The sequence below is a fragment of the Cyclospora cayetanensis genome, unplaced genomic scaffold, assembly GCF_002999335.1.
Source record: "Cyclospora cayetanensis isolate NF1_C8 unplaced genomic scaffold, CcayRef3 CcayRef3_contig_126, whole genome shotgun sequence".
Taxonomy (NCBI): domain Eukaryota; phylum Apicomplexa; class Conoidasida; order Eucoccidiorida; family Eimeriidae; genus Cyclospora; species Cyclospora cayetanensis.
In genome coordinates, this window is record NW_020312066.1 from 50,390 (window position 1) to 65,962 (window position 15,573).

Here is a 15,573-nt window from a genome sequence, read left to right on the forward strand (position 1 = left end):
CACCCTTCACGCAAGACGGATCTTACCCTAGTAACTTTGCTACCTCAAAGCTGTCAGATTCATCTCGCTACGTATCCCAGGATATATATTTTTGTTGCGCTGCTTGGACTTGCTCGCCTCCGGCATTCCTGTTGGCTCGCGTAAGGCGGCTTCAAAGGGGCCAGCTGCAGCGTGCTGATGGCCTTGCGGATCTCCAAGTAAGGGATAAATAGGTACACAACAATTTTTTTGCCGCCATTTCGCACATCTGGGGAGCGCTACTGAGATGTGCTACTGCGTTCACTTCAACACAGCGAAGCCCCACTCCGCCACAAGCTTTCATTTCTCTGCACGCCTTCACACACGTACAGCGCGAACTCTGGACAGAAAACAGTGCGCATCCCTGCTAGCCAGGCAAGGAAAAGTTTAGACACATAGAAAGCGGCAGCAGGAATTTACTGGCCATACAAGATGGCACACACCACAGTACACCTATGTGTGTTACAAATGGCCCTCAGGCATCTCATCATAGACGCCACAGGCTTCCGGTAGGTAATCTCCCGTGGTTAGTGTACATAAGGGAGCCGGCGTTGTCAACTCAAATATGTCTGTGAAGGCATGAACTGCTTCACTAGAAGAATCCTGTCCTCGAAGAGCAGAAAAAAACACAACCGGAAAGTCGCAGACGTATACGCGTGTACAGGGAGACAGCTCTGTATTTGTGATGCTTCTTGGCAGAGATGATATATAAGGCGATCGCTGTACGTACAACTAAAAGCGCGCTTACTGTAAACATTTGTTCACCGATAAGCTTACCTGTTTCCACATGTGGTTGCAACGAGGAAATGCCACCGCATGCATATATATATATATATATTTATATATATATAGATCAATCAACGTGCTTCAATGAAAGCTGGACTATTCGACCAGAGAATAAGACCCTCTCTACGTCCTCACTACATGCATATTTGCGCATAACCTAGAATAGGCGTTAGAAAATCCCAATCACTGCTTTGGCTTGATAATTGTGAATTGACAAGCTGTTGTTTGGAGGCCTTCCAATATATACACATACCACGCATAGCTTTTCCCTCTGCAAGCCACTGAGGTCGGTCATTCATCTTCTGTCGCGCGTCAGGTAGCTTCCGCCTGGAGAATACTAGCCTGAGAATATCAGAGTCAGTTTGCAGCGAGAGAAGCAGCCGAGCGCATAGAATGCAAGATTAATCAAACGATAGGAGAGGGTTCAACAGCTGCGTAAATAGGTGCGCTGCATCGTGCAGCATGGCGCTGTATATCGGTCCTTATGCGTTCCAAGAAATCTATGAAGAGACGCAGAGGCCTCTTGCGTGCTGGAAATCTCTCCTCTTGGAGCAGCAGTGAAATTGACTCACGCAGACCAACAGCACACAGATTTCCTCCCTCCTGGCTCAAAAGCCCTTTGTTATGTCATCCTTTATTGGCTTCTAGGGAAACACAAGTGTGATTCTCCTTGTCTGGCGAGTAGCACAAAAATGGGGTCGAAGGATGGTCATGCCAAAACTTGACCTATTACAGCACAGCAAAGGACGCGTGCATGTGTTTACGAGAAAACCTTCTTTGAAACTCCTTCAGCTTGTTGCTTTCCATGCTTCACTCCAGGCAACACAATTAGCTCTGCTTTAGGGCCGGCTTGGGAGACACACCAGGAGGACTACACGCTTTTCTGTGTGCGCCGCATCGTCACGTGCCGAATCTTTCCTACAGGGGCAACGCCCGCCAGGATGCACTGTACATTGGTATTTTTAAAAACCTCGGAGGTTCAGAAGCTCTGGTGAGGCAGCGCATTTGTCCTCAGGATAGCACTCCGACGTGTGCGAGACCGCCGAACCAGTGGCATGCAAAGCCTCGCTGTACAAGCAAACCGGCAGCTGAACTGGATAGCAGGCAACGCGAAGGCCACTCAGCTAACACAGTTGCTGAACCGCTGCGATTTACCGATGAGAAAACACTCTCACTCGTCTTGAAAATATGACATGTCGACAAAATGGCGAAACCCAGTATTTTTGGGCGCTGTCCTAGAAAAGCTTGTCGCTTCCAGCAGAGCCTCAAAAGGCGAATTCCGCCATAGTTGTCGGCGACTGCTGCAGCTGAGGGAGCTGCGGCTCAGCTTATGTTGCTGTACTGCGCCTTTACTCCTATAGAATTCGGAAGAGGACTCTATCTATTCAACACGGAGATGAAAAGCACATTGCCCTTTGGATCAGTGCTACACAGCGGCATACGAAGCCCCCCATAAAACGTTTCTTAGGTATCAAAGTAGCATACTGAACAGCAAAAACCGAGAGGTGGGGTTTCTGGGTGTCGTTTCTTCCTGCATCTTCGACGCAGCAGAACTTCGTAGTAATAAGAGGGCATTCGATGCTTTAGGCACCCACTGGCCGCCTGCCAGCCTAGACCAACGCCTCAATGTGATTCTCAAATATCTACCGTTCGGAATCATTCCGGGGTAATCTGAAAACCGTTATGACTACGGTTAGAGGAAACTGAAGGAGGGTCATCTCGACAAATTTATGACCGTTGCATTGCAGCCTTGGAGGAGCCTCCTTCGGAAACATGAGCACGCACGCACTTGAGGCCCAAGAAGCTGATAGAACCCTCTTGGATATCACGCAAAGGTGCCTTCTACTAGCGCTCACAAAAAACTTCTGGGCTGCTCTGGACTTCCTAAAGGATAGGAGGAAGAATCATGCTTATTGGGGCACTGAAACCCTAAAGCTCGGAGAGCTGCCCTTGTGTAACGACGTAAGAAGATTGTTTTTCTGCTGAGGAGTGCTGTGCCCCTTTCTTCTCGTCACTGTCGCAGCGTGCAACCCCAACAATGGAGGCGGCAACAGAAGTCCTGGCAGCGGCAATGCGTAGCAGCAGCAACAGAATCGAATGCGGAGACCTCATGCATACATGCAGGAAGCGTTCGCTCTACGGAGCACTTTAATTTTACGAGAGGCAGCACTTCATGGGGGCCCCTTGCTGACATCGCCCTTCCTAGTATTTCTAATGCTGCCGACAGGAGCTTCCAACCCATCAATATGCCTCAGTCAAAGTACAGTCGCCTCATTTATCCGAGAAGAGATACACCAGCAATGGCGTCTGGCAAACAAAGGACAAACGGGTGCGCCAAAGCCTTGGAAGCACCTGCGCGAACCACTCCATCAGCGTGTAACCTGGGGGCTCTCACTGAGGGAATAACAGTCATATTGACACACTCTATTCCGGTCGAAAGTCTTTGAGAGGGTCTCCTGTAAGGCTCCTAAGTGGGCTTTAAAGAGGATTCCTGCCGACCTGCTGCTGGGAACACTAAAGCAAGACTCCGTCCGCAATGGAAAGACAGCTCCCTACAGAGATCCTCTAGGTTACATAGTGCTGCTGGGATCGAGCACCCCTACACAATGTGTGAAATAACTAACGGTACCACAGGAGCCTTTAGGGTGGCTCATCAGGGAGCTCTGAAGAAACCGTAAAGGGGAAAATCCTTTTGACTGCAACTGCACCAAGAAGCAGAGGCTGAATCTCTATCGAAAGAACCTAAATCTTTCCCACGGGGACGCTTCCAAGTCACTCTACGCTCTGAGTCAAGAGGCGCCCTGAAGAGGTTTGCAGATAACTTCTCCAAGGCGTCCTAAGGCAAGTGCTGCGTTGCGAGTCTCTGCTAGTGCGGCCTCTAGGGTGTTTCCTTCCCCATAGCGCCCCGAACATTTCAGTCACTACTGCAATATGGGACCTTGCCTATAAAACAGAAGCCACTCCAACCTTATGGTCTCCCATTATCTCGACAAAGCCCGTACATCTGAGGCAGGTGGCTGCTGCATCGGGTGTCGTCGGGAGGGTGAAGAGTAGTTTGGTGATTCCCAGGAAAGTTCCCACGTAGAAGAGAGGGCGGGGGGAATTTCGATGACAGGTTGCCACAACTAGATCAGGGAGATCGGTGTGCTGCTTTTCTAAAGCCCTTAAAGGCGCGCAACAATTACCAGAGGTACTGGTAAGGGCCTGTGCTTTAAATGCAGCTATGGGGGCCCCAGGGGGCCCAGCTGGTGTTTGCCTCTGCAGCAACAGGGATCGCCTGTAAAGCAGATACGAGGTATCCTAGTCCTTCTCTAGCTACAGTGTAGCTTCTCTGCCTGCTGCTGCATATGCCACCGTTGCAGCCAGTCGCTGTTTGCTGCTCGAAAATTTCCTTTGGATGATGTTCTATCGCTAGTGGAATAGCAGGGAAGCTGTACGGCGGTAGAAGGCGTCTGTCGCACGCTCGCTGCGACTGATGTGGCCCGCTACGTAGAAGGCCTTCTAAGGGCCACTGTGGCCCTTAGAAGGGTCTCATCTGTAATTAAGGCATCCACGAGAGTGTTTTGAGATTCTCTCTACATTAGGACTGCCAGAGGTTGCAGGAAGGCTGGTTGTTTGCCACGGTCGCTACTGTCCTGCTGCTGCACTGGCGGCAGTCACTAGGTACCGAGCTAATGCAACGGATTTACGGGGTCTCTCGCAACGCTGGAGGTTCTAATGCGGCGGCACAAGTTCATTGTGCGCCAGGAAAGGCACTTTGCCTGTTGAGGCTGTTCTCCCATAAAGAGCAGGAGCATGTGACAGCGAAGCACAGGGTGCGTGTGAGGAAGGCAGAGTGTGAGAGACGAAGATGACTAAAGGGCATTGATGGCCGCCCCGGTTTCTCTGTTGCAGCAAGTCTCATGATTCTCGCGTTCGGGGGGCCCCTTCCGTGGGCAGCCTTTCTCCCTTCCTGCTGCCGCGTGTGCTTTTCGCTTCCTTGGCGCCATGTAGCGCATCACCAAAGCGGCACCCGACAAGGCTCATCAGAAGGAGGCGGCTGAAGCTAGCCGAGAGGCAGCAGCAAGACTGTGCGTGACAGCCGCAGTAAAAGTTCGACCGCGTGCGACAGCAGCAACAGCAAAAGTGTGAGCGCAGCAGGAGTAGTAAGAGCAACGGGGGTGACACATACAGTCGGAAGGTGCTCGATATGTTCGTTTTGCTGGCCCGCGAGCACCCCGCGTGACCTTCGACATTTTTGCCGGCGGAAAACGCGTTCTCCCAAACGCGTTTCCATATGTTTTCAATCATTCTGTTCATATTTTGAGTCTTACTCAGGGCAAAAGCGGCCTTTACAATGCACTCCGTGTCGGGGGGGGGGCCATCTTCAAGGGCCTCCTGGCCACAGGAACGCGGGCAGCGCCCAGCCACGAAAAGTACCGGCACCCACAGGGAGGCAGGGCCCTTTTAGGGGCCCCCCAACCCCTGCCTTCGCGAGTTTGAATTTTCACTTCCTTTGTTCATGACATTCCGCACGCGGCTTCGCTTTGTGCGCTGGCGCCACACAACACGCGCACCGCTGACGGCTGAGCGGCTTCAGGCCTAGCAGGAGCGAAAGTCTCACTGAAAAATCAAAGGCTGCAAGCTTTCTCTCTCTCTTTTGGTAGATCCCGTTTAGAGGCACTCTCCTACAGGGGCCCCTAGGGCCCCTCCGTCTTCCTGTGGGATGCAGCGGCATGGCTCCTAGCGTTAAGGGCAAGATCTGCAACAAGCACAATGGATGACCAGAGATGGCTAGGGCTGGCTTTCGCCTTCATGGCTGCCTTTTTTACGGGTACGTTGCCGAGCTGAAGCACCGCATTTTCGGTGCAGAGGCCTCTCGATCTTGAGGTTTCGTGTGGCTTGCACCATGGAGACGTCATCCCGTGTATAGAATCCCACGCGCCGCTATCTTAGAGCGAACGCGTGTGGGCCAGCCGTCATTCAGATACCCCTCTTTTTCCACCGTGCACTCATGCAGAGCGTTCTCTGGTGTGTGTATGTGTATGTGTGTATTTATGTGTGCGTGTGGACGGCACAGGATCTTACCAGGTGCCAAGGAAGCTCCCTTCGCTGCACAAGCTGGGCCCTTCGCTAAAGGAACAAATTTATGTTTTCTACGTATCCCTGGGCTTTTGTGTGGCATGCGCGCTTTCCCTCGTGTTGCTGCCGTACAATAAAGCTTTGATGAACAGCCCGCTGGTCGGAACGCACTTCATCTTCACGTGGTGGGGGGCCCTCTCAGGCAAGTATTCGGCACACGTCCTATGCACTGCATGCCTTTTGCTGTGCCCCCGTTTTTAAGGGTGTGTGATCTGGCCTGGCCTCAAGGGCACACCGCTTCAAGCCTCGTCAATTTAGCTATTCCCCGCTCAAGGGGAGCGCCAATTCCACGGATCGATCGAGCAAACAAACCATGAACGCGCCAGAAGCGACCCTCCACGGATTTTCTGTGGCTTGCGTCTCAGGAACCTTGGTTCTAGTCGCGCTGTCGGTAGGCTTCTTGGCGATTTCCCGCCTTGGAATCGCCCTGAATGCCGCCTGCTCCATGGGGGCAGCGGCAGTGACTTCTTTTCTATGGGGAATTTGGGTAAATAACGACAAAGTTTCTCTCCTTTGGGTCGACGGTCTCGCCGTTGCGCTCATTGTTGGTGGTGGAGCCATCGCTGCTCTGTTCAAGGAAGCAGGCAATACGGCAGCTGCCCTTCAGAGGCTTGTGACGCACGGTAAGCAAGGCAATCGTCTAGCTTTTCTTTCACTGGCTGCGACTGGTCCCGTGGGCATTGAGGCGCGAGAGTAGCAAGCTCTCTCGACACGTGGCTCCTGTTTGAACACTGCCACTTTATGTGCGCGAAAAGCCTTGCTGCTGCCGCTGCTGCTCCGCAGACACGCTTCCCCCCCGTCGCTGGAGCTCGTTGAATATAACGCCCTCTACAGCCGCGACAGAGGACGCCGCCCTTGCAGATCCATCCCCCTCCATGGAAGGGCCTCTCCTGGACGATGAATCCGTGCACTCCGAAGCGCATGTCTCCACGAATCTGTTCAGTGGGGCAAACTCGAAGCCTCCCAAGCGCAGGGGCCCTCCGTCGAGCGTCGCGTCGCCTCTGCTTCGCGTCAGCAGCGACAGCGCCGCCTTGAACTCCCCAGCTGGAGGGGCAGGCTCCACGTGGACCTCGCCAGCACTCCTAGCGGAAGGAGCCTCCGCTCTGTTGGCAGGGGAAGGAGCCCCCGCTGACTACCCTGCAAGTGCCTCTGGCGCACTCGAAGGCGTCGAAGCCCTCAGCTCCTTGGACAGAGCAGCTGCAACGCTGGCGTCACTCCTCTCGGGTGTTGTGGGTGGCATGTCACTCGGCCCCATGTCCTTTGTGTTGCCTGAAGCTAAGGGATTAGCGTTCCTCCCCAGCTTTGGCATTGGTAAGCAGCGGGGAGGGTCGCTGCGTCATGCAGCATGCGCTCTGGGGCCCTCCGACACTGCGTCTATCTACGCCCCCTTCTCCTCTACAGACAGTTCTCTCCCTAATTTCCCCTTCTCATCGGTCCATTCTGGCTCACTCGCATGTGGCGTTTTACCGCTTGCCTCGGCCCCTTCTTTTCTCTCTCGTCGCCTCGAAACACCCACCTTCACCTTTCTTTCCTCCCCTTATAATGCATGTGGGCGTCTCTTCCTTCACCCACACCCCCCTTATCTCCCTCCTCTCTCTGGGCTGTACTGTTGTCACAACGCGCTAGCCCCCTCAATTCCATGCGCACTCTCTTCTCCGCCTCCTTTCAGGCCTCTTCACTGCCAACATCGTGGCGCTATGCATCTTCGTTCTCATTCGTCGGCTGAGGGGCCTGAGAGCCCCTCAGTTTCACTGCCGACGAGCTCTGCTCCCTGGCCTTCTCTCTGGAGTCCTCTATTCTTGCTCTGCCGTCTGCGTAATCCTTGCGATACCGCGTAAGCCTCTAAACTCTACAAACGCCGTCCGCGCCAACTACCTTTTCTGCTGCAGATGCGAACGCTAGTTGCCCTTTTGGTGCCCTGGTAAACCTGCTGCTGATGCAGCTGCATGGGTTCCTGCTGCTGACTAGTGCGCATGGCTGCGCTTTCTGTAGTGCTGCTTGTATTCGTAATTGCGTGGACTCCACATTCTCGGGTTTACGCTCTGCTGCGTTGATGTACCTCAGGAATTTCCTTCTCCGTAAGCTCAACGCTCCCTTTCCTGCTGCTCCTGCACAAAAAGCTACTCTGTTTCTCTAGTTTATCTATTTTTGCTGCTTCCGCCTATTCTCTCTTAGGGCCTTTTCTCTTTTTCTGTCATCCTTGTGGTGGATCAGGTCGCATACCCAACAAAACAGAGCGCTATCATCTTCTCTGGCCTTTGGGGAATCTGCTTCTATGGCGAGCTTCGGGGCCGCTCGATTCTGGTTTTTGTTATTGGCGCCATATGTATTTTGGCAGGTGCCGCTCTCCTGTCCACCTATACATACCCATCAAGGCTTACTATTCCTGAGGCACATCACATGTCGCCCTAAGCTACAGAGCCAAAGAGCCACGAATAGCCCCCACTTTTTATGGTGGCGTTCGGGTTTAGGGCGTGGAGACGAGGGTTGAGGGAGGTTGTGCGGATCACGCCAAGCTGTACGTCCCCAAAACCTCCATTAGGCCCTCCAAAATCTGAGAAGAACGGGCCATGGGTGTGGGGACTTTGAGCCGCTGCTCGTTAGGATTAGCGCTCTTACGAAACAGCACTGGCATGAACAATAGCTCTTGTAGCTTCATATGCAGTCAAACAATGGCTTTCATCAACAGCTAAAGCATTGCTTCATCAAGAGGGGCACCCTTCAGCAGCTGCAATAGCATGTGGTGCGTTGTGTTCCACTCCAGCGTACTAGACACTTGTGTCTTTTTGCACTTTATGCACTAGCAACCGAGAGGACAATGCATTGGGCCGCTGATGCGGAGACAGCGGCAGCGGAATCGATTGAGCCTCCATAATCGCATGTATTCATACACCTCCAAAAGGGGTCCCAAGTAGTTTCGGGTGGTACACGACACAGGAACAGGTGGCGTCTAAGAACGTTCAAGGAATTTATAGGCTAATTGTACGGTTTGGCCGTATAATCAATGGGAATGCAAGGACCTTGTATGGTGAAGCTCCACCTGGTGTTTCATGGCGGTGGCTACAGGCCTCTTCCGTCTCCCTATGCACCTCCTGTAGTCTAAACTGCGTGCATTTATGCATTGCGTGGACTACAGCAGGATAGATAGCTTTCCTACACGTGACAGTTGCACCGGTGCTTCGCTGAGTAGGTTGTTCAACTAGGTTAGTGGCCCCTTCTGGATGAAATGCCAAAAAAGCTGTGGCTATGCATGTTCAGCGCCTGTCAATAGACCCTAAAGAATAATCGGGCAAAGGAAGTTCTTTACTTTCAGCGCAGCACGGGTGTTTCGAGTGGTATCTGAACTCGTGTCCACGGTGGGTCACTGGGAGTGCCATGGAGGATGTGTTTTTTCGTGAAATCTGTGATCGTTGCAAGAATTCGATGAAGCAAGAAATTCAAACCTATTTAAATCTCAGGTTACATGTATTTTTGCCCGCCATTAGAGGCTTGGCTTGTGCCCTTCTGCCTTAGGAGGGAAACGCGCGCAGCAGTCAGTCCATTCAGGAACCAGTGGCCAAAGGAGCTGTGTGGCTTGAACACCCTGTCTACCTAGCTTTCTTTGGGGCCTTCCCGTTTCATCTGACGCCAATTCAGTCTCTAACATCGTTTCGACAATCAAATCAGAATAAAGGATCATTTCTGTGTCTTCTGCCACCTACTGACTCGGGGGTGCGCTGATACTCCTCCACAAAGCTCGCTCACAGTGCCCGCAGCCTTCTCCCCTCGACATATCCAATAATAGCTCGCAGCTTCCTCTTGTTTTCTTCCCTCTGGATACCGCACAAGGGTCTGTGGGCAGGGATCCCTCCCCGTCAGAGGCCGTGCAAACGCGCCCTGCCAACACAAAACTCTTCCCACTTATCGCGTAGGCTGCAGATAGTCGGGGCCCCCTTCTACCTGAGGGGCCCCCTACCCCTTTATGCGGTGTCTGCATTTCGCACTTGGCTATGAGCAATCCTTGGGCCCACCTTTTCCTCGCCCTGGCTCTACACTGGGTATTGCTCGTGTCCCCTGTCGCTCTAGGGGCCGTGCTCGACGACCATGCAGCACAGGCTACCCCCTCACCCCACGTTTCTGGCCCTCTATCATCTATTCTGGCCGCGACAGAGGGTTTACAACTGCACAGTGGCTCCAGAGAGCCGCTGTCTTCAATTCTAGAGTTCCGTGCCACCGCTCAGGATGCCCACACAGTAGGAACCCTCGTGGGAGCCCTAGAAAAGGGTGTCTCAGTCACCAAAGAGGATGCTACTGTCCTCGACACCTCAGGCTCCTCACAGAGGCACGCTGACAACTCCACGGCGTGGGGTACTCCTTCAATTATTTGCATTCTCTTTGCCTCCATTGTTATTTCAGTGTGCGTTGCTATTGGCTGCGTATTTGTGGTGCGCCGGACCAAGAAACTGAAGGCTGCAAAAACCATTTCAGCGGAAGAAGTGGCCCATAGCGCCAGCACCTATCTCATAGGGCGCTGGGGATGGACACCCGCAGCGTCCAAGCGCAGTAGCACCAACATCATAAACAGCAGCTCGAGACGTTGCACGCCACGTGTCTACCCCTCAAGTGCAGAAACAGAAGAACCCCTTTCTCTCCCCCCCATTACTGGACTGTGGGGGCCCTCTATCGGGATCTCCTTGATGACCTCCCGCCTCGAGGGAGAAGTGCCCTGGTCACTGGAGGCGCCGCCCTCTGCAGCACAAGGCCCCCCGAAAGGGCCCCAACTAATTCAAGGATCGCAAACGCAACAAGAAACGATTTCATCGGCACTTAAGGGGGGAATGGACTCGTAAGCCATTTGCTGCTGCTGCTCGTGCTGGCGCTGCTGCTGGTGGTGGTGTTGTAGTGGCGATTGCTTGCGGCGTTGCTCTTCTTTGTCTTGCTGCTGCGTCTATTGCTCTTACCATAGCACTGCTGCTCCTGCGTACAGTGAGAATGCCGATGGCTGTGTCGAGAGCCTCAGCTGGCAGCCTACGCACCTCCAGCATCAAGTCTTGTGTGGGGGGCCCTCGAGGAGCAGCAGTAGAGACAGCCTAGGCGGCCAGAGTCCGTCAGGCCTCTCCAAAGCCCCTTATAGCTGTAGAACCTCGGCATCTGCAGCAGCTGCAGCAGCGATTGAGTTACCAACCACTTTTGCAGTCGCTACTCCTTGCAGCGGAGGTCTTAAAGAATTGCTACAGTGGGGGGCGGGCCCTGGAGCAGAAGGGGAAGACCCAGAAGAAGCAGACCTTAGTGTGTTTGCCTCTCTTCCAGGGGAGCTGCCTAATGCGCAGAGCTTCTGATGGCATTCTAGAAAGCCCTCTCGACTATCGCAACCACTGGAAGATTTTGTGGGGCCTGCCGAAGGAGCTCTCAGTCGCTAAAATGGCACTTCAAAGGGCCCCCCCTGTTGCACGCTCCAGCTAGGCCTAGTTTGGGGAGTCCGTGAAGGCGTGAAGCTTCATAGGCAGGCCTGTAACACGACCAAAAAAAGCCCCTATACGCAGTCTCTACAGGCCACAGGGGGCCCCGGGGGGGTCCAGAGGAGGGCCTCTCTGTGTTTGTACTCGGGGCCCATTCATGGGGATCCCATGAGATGTTAGTTCTCTAATGAGCCGCAGCACATCGGGCTGCTGCGAGAGAGCTGCTAGAGAGGTGCTGGCACTGGGGTCCTTCGAGAAACATACTGGGCAGGGATTCAAGATGCTGGCTGGAGGGGGCCCTCCTCGGTTTTGGGGGGGCCCCACCCCCACCAACAAACACCACGTTGATGAGGGTTATCCTGATGTCGCCAGTGCGGCTATTAACAGTGGTATCGCTTCCGTTACTGTTGTTGGAGAAGCTCCTACAAGGGACTCGCCAACAGCTAGTGCCGGAGGCGTTGCCGCTCCCTGTTCTACTGTCGATATGAGTGCTGCTGCGAATGCGGCGCCATTGCTTTGCGCTTATCCCCGCCGGGTAGCAGCACCGCTGCGGTGAGTGGGCGGCCTGCTACTGGCAGCCACGCTTGTGGTCCTGCCGCTGCTGCTGCTGCTACTGCTGCTACCGCTGCTACTGCTGCTGCTGCTGCTACTGCTGCTGTCCTCGTCCGCATTAGGCAATGCTAGGTTGGACCGCTGCAGCAGCATCATAAAAGAAAACAGCAGAATAACTGGCACCAGCATTTGCTTAAGCGGCACCACTATATTTAAGGACAACACCAGTCTAAGGAAGACATTGATGAGATAGGCCATCAAGCCGGTTCTATGGAGGATAGGGAGCTGAGTCTGTAGCTGCCTGCAGCAGCGAACCTCGGCAGAGTAGTGCGTTCTCTGGACATTCCCTAGAAACCGAAGCGAAGCTCTGCTGGTTTCTCCCGTGTAGTCAATGTGGCACAACTTGATGCACCTGAACAGCAACAGCATCAGCCAAATGTAAGCGCAACATTAGTGCCGGCTAGAGGCGACCACGAATACAGTGGCGTCAGAAGACAAAGGTCACTACAAGACCGGGGAGACTAAATCTTCGAGCGATCAATCGCACACTCTGCATTCGGCTAGAGGCTACTGATGCCCACTCACAAGGGATTTGAGCACCGCATCCTCAAGGGCCTCCTTGAATCCGCCCCGCAGCACTCATTAAAACTGTCTGGACCCGTGTAGGCATTAAGCTCGGCGAAGAGATATACCACGAGGCGGTTCGTGAAGGTAACCCAAGGCTCGAGAGTCTCTGTAGAATCAGCAACACGCAGGGCATCACCAGACGCCGCGAGCTCCATCAATACTTTAGGAGGCTGTTCAGAACCGAAAATGGCATAGGGGCTAAGCAACGTCTGCAGCAGCGGCAGTACGAAAAAACATGAATACCAGGCAGTTTCAGCTTGATGCAAGCAAATCCATTTTCCTTCTGTACAAATCCTAGCCAAGGAACGCACGGCCCCAACAGTTCCGCGGCTCCCAAAGTCTCCTGCATTTCATCGTCTAAGGGAGAGAGACGTCGGGGAACGTCGGCTGCCAGCACCAGCAGTACCGATTGCTGAGTGTCTGGATCGGGCCACATGTGCTTGAAGCGGCCGAGGAGGTCTGCCCGCGCTGAACAGGCAAAAAAACAGTGGCAATGCAGAAAACCGCGCTGCTTATAGAATCCGTGAAATCGAGCACAATAGCAACAAAAGGAGCAGCGGCAAGCTGCGCTGGCCCCCCACCCGAGCTCATGACTCACCCGTGTACACCAGAAACATACACAAACGCACCCCGGTACACACAACCACCAGAACGCATCTACACAAGCAATGTAGTTTATTCTTGTCGCGGGTATTCGTGTGGTCGATGCGTCATTGAGCAACGATTTAGGGCTTCAGACTTTGCGTATATGCGGCGTAAAAGAGTAGGAAGGGAGAGGAGAAGCGCGCTTCGCAGCTCGTGGTTAGAAAGGGCAAACGGAAACGAACGCATATACACCTGAAATGGCATCCATAAAGTCTCCAGCAAGGCGCCTGCATTCGTCTTGAGTTCTTCTAAGACTTTGTTCAGCGGCCCCTTTCAACTCGGCCATGAAAGACATATCGATCTCAGAAGGGGGCACAGGGGGGCCCGCTGCAGGCGGGGCGCCCGCGCTAGAGCGTCGTTTTCCCCACCCGAACATTTTCGTCGGGTGAATCGTGCCTAAACGCTGGTTAGGTTGGTTGTGTGTAGGGGTGGCTGGCTAGCTAGCTCGCGTGTTGGCCCTTAGGGGGCCTGAAACAGCGCTTTTCGCTGAAAAGTGGAGCGGAGGGGCCCCATTTAGCTGGGCCCCCCTCAACGGGGTAGTTGAACGGGTGTGAGGCGGCGATGGTCGGGGGCGTCGAGGGGCACACAGGAGTCAAGGGACGTCGTGGTGTAACGGGCGTGGAGGACTGAATCGCTGCGAACCAGAGGGAAAGCAGCAGTGTGGTGGCCTGGAAGAGCGGCTTCTTGTTTAATTATTCATGAGGTTTCATCTTTGCATGCATTCATATCTCCGGAGAAGGAGGGAGGGCCCTCTAAAGGGCCCTCCAGCCCCCCTGGGTTGGTCTCCCTTCTCTCACGGGGCCCCGGAAAGAAGTTTGAAGAGCACGTCGCAAATCATGCACCCCTGCTCGAAGCGTTTGTTTTCTGGTTTGGTTTTTCTGCTTGCATGTGATGATTGCTCTGTAAATATTTTATGTGAAAGTTACTGCCGCCGCGTTGGCGAGGCTGCGTCTACCTTTCGGCCGCAGGACAGGGGAACGGACGGAAGCGTTGTACGGGCAGGAAGGCGTAGCGCAAGGGGTTTGTTAGGTGTCTGTGTCACTGCAGCAGCAGCTGCTGCTCCTTCTGCTGCCTGCAGAAACAGGAACGAGTTTGCCCCTGCCCGCCTGGCGGCCCTTCCCCCTAAAAGTTGAATACCAGAAGATGCCTCACTTCGTGCCTGTCTACGACCCCGAAAGGCCGAGAAGGGAGCAACAGGCAGATCCCTCGCTCTACAAACACAGAAGGTGGGAGCAGCCGCATGCACTGCTCAGGCCGGACGGGCAGCAGGGGGCCCCCAGAGACGCCGCCGAAGAGAAAGATGGAGGTGCCCGACAGAAGCTGCCAAAGTAAGACACAGACAACACACGGGAGGTCATAGCGCGTAGAAAAGGGACAGCTCGCAGACGTATGGGGAAGGGGAGGTAATATCTCCGAGAGAGCAGCCACCCCTGCTTCCTCGCCCTCCGAGCGATTTCCACTCGTGCCCCTCTCTGTGAATGCTCGCCCACAAAAAGCTCCGCGCTTGGCTTGTCTCTGCGGGGGGGATTCTCAGGAAGCCTGGCTCGATGGTCCTCAATGAGCGAGGGCTCTGGGTACCTGCACCCCGGCAGGCAGTAGGCGGCAAGGGGCCTCAAACGCTCCAGGAATGCCAGGGGCCCCAGCCACACTGTCGGGGAGAAGATCGCCGCAGGAGCAGGAGTAGAGACAGACAGGGAGGTTCCTCCTCGCGCCGAAGGAGCAGAAGCAGAAGCACGAGTCGAGAGAAGAAGGGGCTCTCTCACCGCAGCAACAGGGGCGGAGGCGGCTGGAAGGACGGCGAGGGAAAGCCATCCCCAGACTCGAGGCGTACGGCCTTCTACGCAAACCAGGCAACCCCTGCATATGCATATATATATGCACACACAGAGAGACACGCATCGAATGCTAAGCTGACTGTTGTTGCGGCTTCTGCGTGGTCGATGTGCTCGACTGGAGCCCGCGCAACTTTTCTTGTGCGTTTCTGGCTGCGCATCCTAGTGCTTTTTTGGTGATGGTGCGGCTGTGTGCTGCTGTGGCGTAGGGCATAGCGAATCTCCGGAGAGACGACGAGCTCCCGTCTCAGATCCCTTCGACTATGTTCCCCCAAAACAGCGCCGCCAGCAGCAGCAACAGAAAATGCAGCATGGAGGCCGGGGCCCTCCGCCTCCACACCCCAACTCGCGATACAGAAGGTGACACGTTACGGTTACTGCAGCAGCGAGAGGCTCTGCAGCAGTGCAGTATTAAGAACTGTAGGAGTTGCTGCACCAGGGTGCATATACAAACTGTGATACATTCGTTCTGCCTTGAACCCAGCCCGTTTTGTGGCTGCTAGACAGACAAGGAATTCATTGTTTGGGGGTCGGCCTTTAAGAGGGAGGAGGCC

General features: G+C 54.3%; 3 protein-coding genes across 3 annotated transcripts; 2 read left to right on the plus strand and 1 right to left on the minus strand.

Annotated features, from left to right (window-relative positions):
* Window positions 1-5,559: 5,559 nt before the first annotated feature.
* Window positions 5,560-8,337, plus strand: LOC34623323. Its single transcript, XM_026336403.1, has 7 exons — window positions 5,560-5,617; window positions 5,864-6,067; window positions 6,291-6,610; window positions 6,681-7,236; window positions 7,595-7,759; window positions 7,990-8,003; window positions 8,140-8,337. The coding sequence occupies exons 1-7, from the start codon at window positions 5,560-5,562 to the stop codon at window positions 8,335-8,337; spliced, it is 1,515 nt and encodes a 504-aa protein (XP_026192188.1).
* Window positions 8,338-12,262: 3,925 nt separating this feature from the next.
* LOC34623320 lies at window positions 12,263-13,563 on the minus strand. Its single transcript, XM_026336404.1, has 3 exons — window positions 13,370-13,563; window positions 12,786-13,273; window positions 12,263-12,327 (listed from the first exon to the last, which is right to left on the minus strand). The coding sequence occupies exons 1-3, from the start codon at window positions 13,561-13,563 to the stop codon at window positions 12,263-12,265; spliced, it is 747 nt and encodes a 248-aa protein (XP_026192189.1).
* Window positions 13,564-14,330: 767 nt separating this feature from the next.
* Window positions 14,331-15,383, plus strand: LOC34623319. Its single transcript, XM_026336405.1, has 3 exons — window positions 14,331-14,515; window positions 14,722-14,920; window positions 15,186-15,383. The coding sequence occupies exons 1-3, from the start codon at window positions 14,331-14,333 to the stop codon at window positions 15,381-15,383; spliced, it is 582 nt and encodes a 193-aa protein (XP_026192190.1).
* Window positions 15,384-15,573: the final 190 nt, after the last annotated feature.

What these genes read in the sequence shown, in the direction of transcription:
- LOC34623319 (XM_026336405.1), top strand. Translation starts at nt 14,331, where the DNA reads ATGCCTCACTTCGTGCCTGTCTACGACCCCGAAAGGCCGAGAAGGGAG. An exon ending in GCCCGACAGAAGCTGCCAAA is followed by an intron (nt 14,516 to 14,721) that starts GTAAGACACAGA and finishes GGGGATTCTCAG; the next exon opens with GAAGCCTGGCTCGATGGTCC. An exon ending in GAAGGAGCAGAAGCAGAAGC is followed by an intron (nt 14,921 to 15,185) that starts ACGAGTCGAGAG and finishes TGCGCATCCTAG; the next exon opens with TGCTTTTTTGGTGATGGTGC.
- LOC34623320 (XM_026336404.1), bottom strand. Translation starts at nt 13,563, where the DNA reads ATGTTCGGGTGGGGAAAACGACGCTCTAGCGCGGGCGCCCCGCCTGCA. An exon ending in GCCATTTCAGGTGTATATGC is followed by an intron (nt 13,274 to 13,369) that starts GTTCGTTTCCGT and finishes CAAAGTCTGAAG; the next exon opens with CCCTAAATCGTTGCTCAATG. An exon ending in CATCAAGCTGAAACTGCCTG is followed by an intron (nt 12,328 to 12,785) that starts GTATTCATGTTT and finishes GTTGCTGTTCAG; the next exon opens with GTGCATCAAGTTGTGCCACA.
- LOC34623323 (XM_026336403.1), top strand. Translation starts at nt 5,560, where the DNA reads ATGGATGACCAGAGATGGCTAGGGCTGGCTTTCGCCTTCATGGCTGCC. An exon ending in CATGGCTGCCTTTTTTACGG is followed by an intron (nt 5,618 to 5,863) that starts GTACGTTGCCGA and finishes TGGACGGCACAG; the next exon opens with GATCTTACCAGGTGCCAAGG. An exon ending in CCTCCCCAGCTTTGGCATTG is followed by an intron (nt 7,237 to 7,594) that starts GTAAGCAGCGGG and finishes GCCTCCTTTCAG; the next exon opens with GCCTCTTCACTGCCAACATC.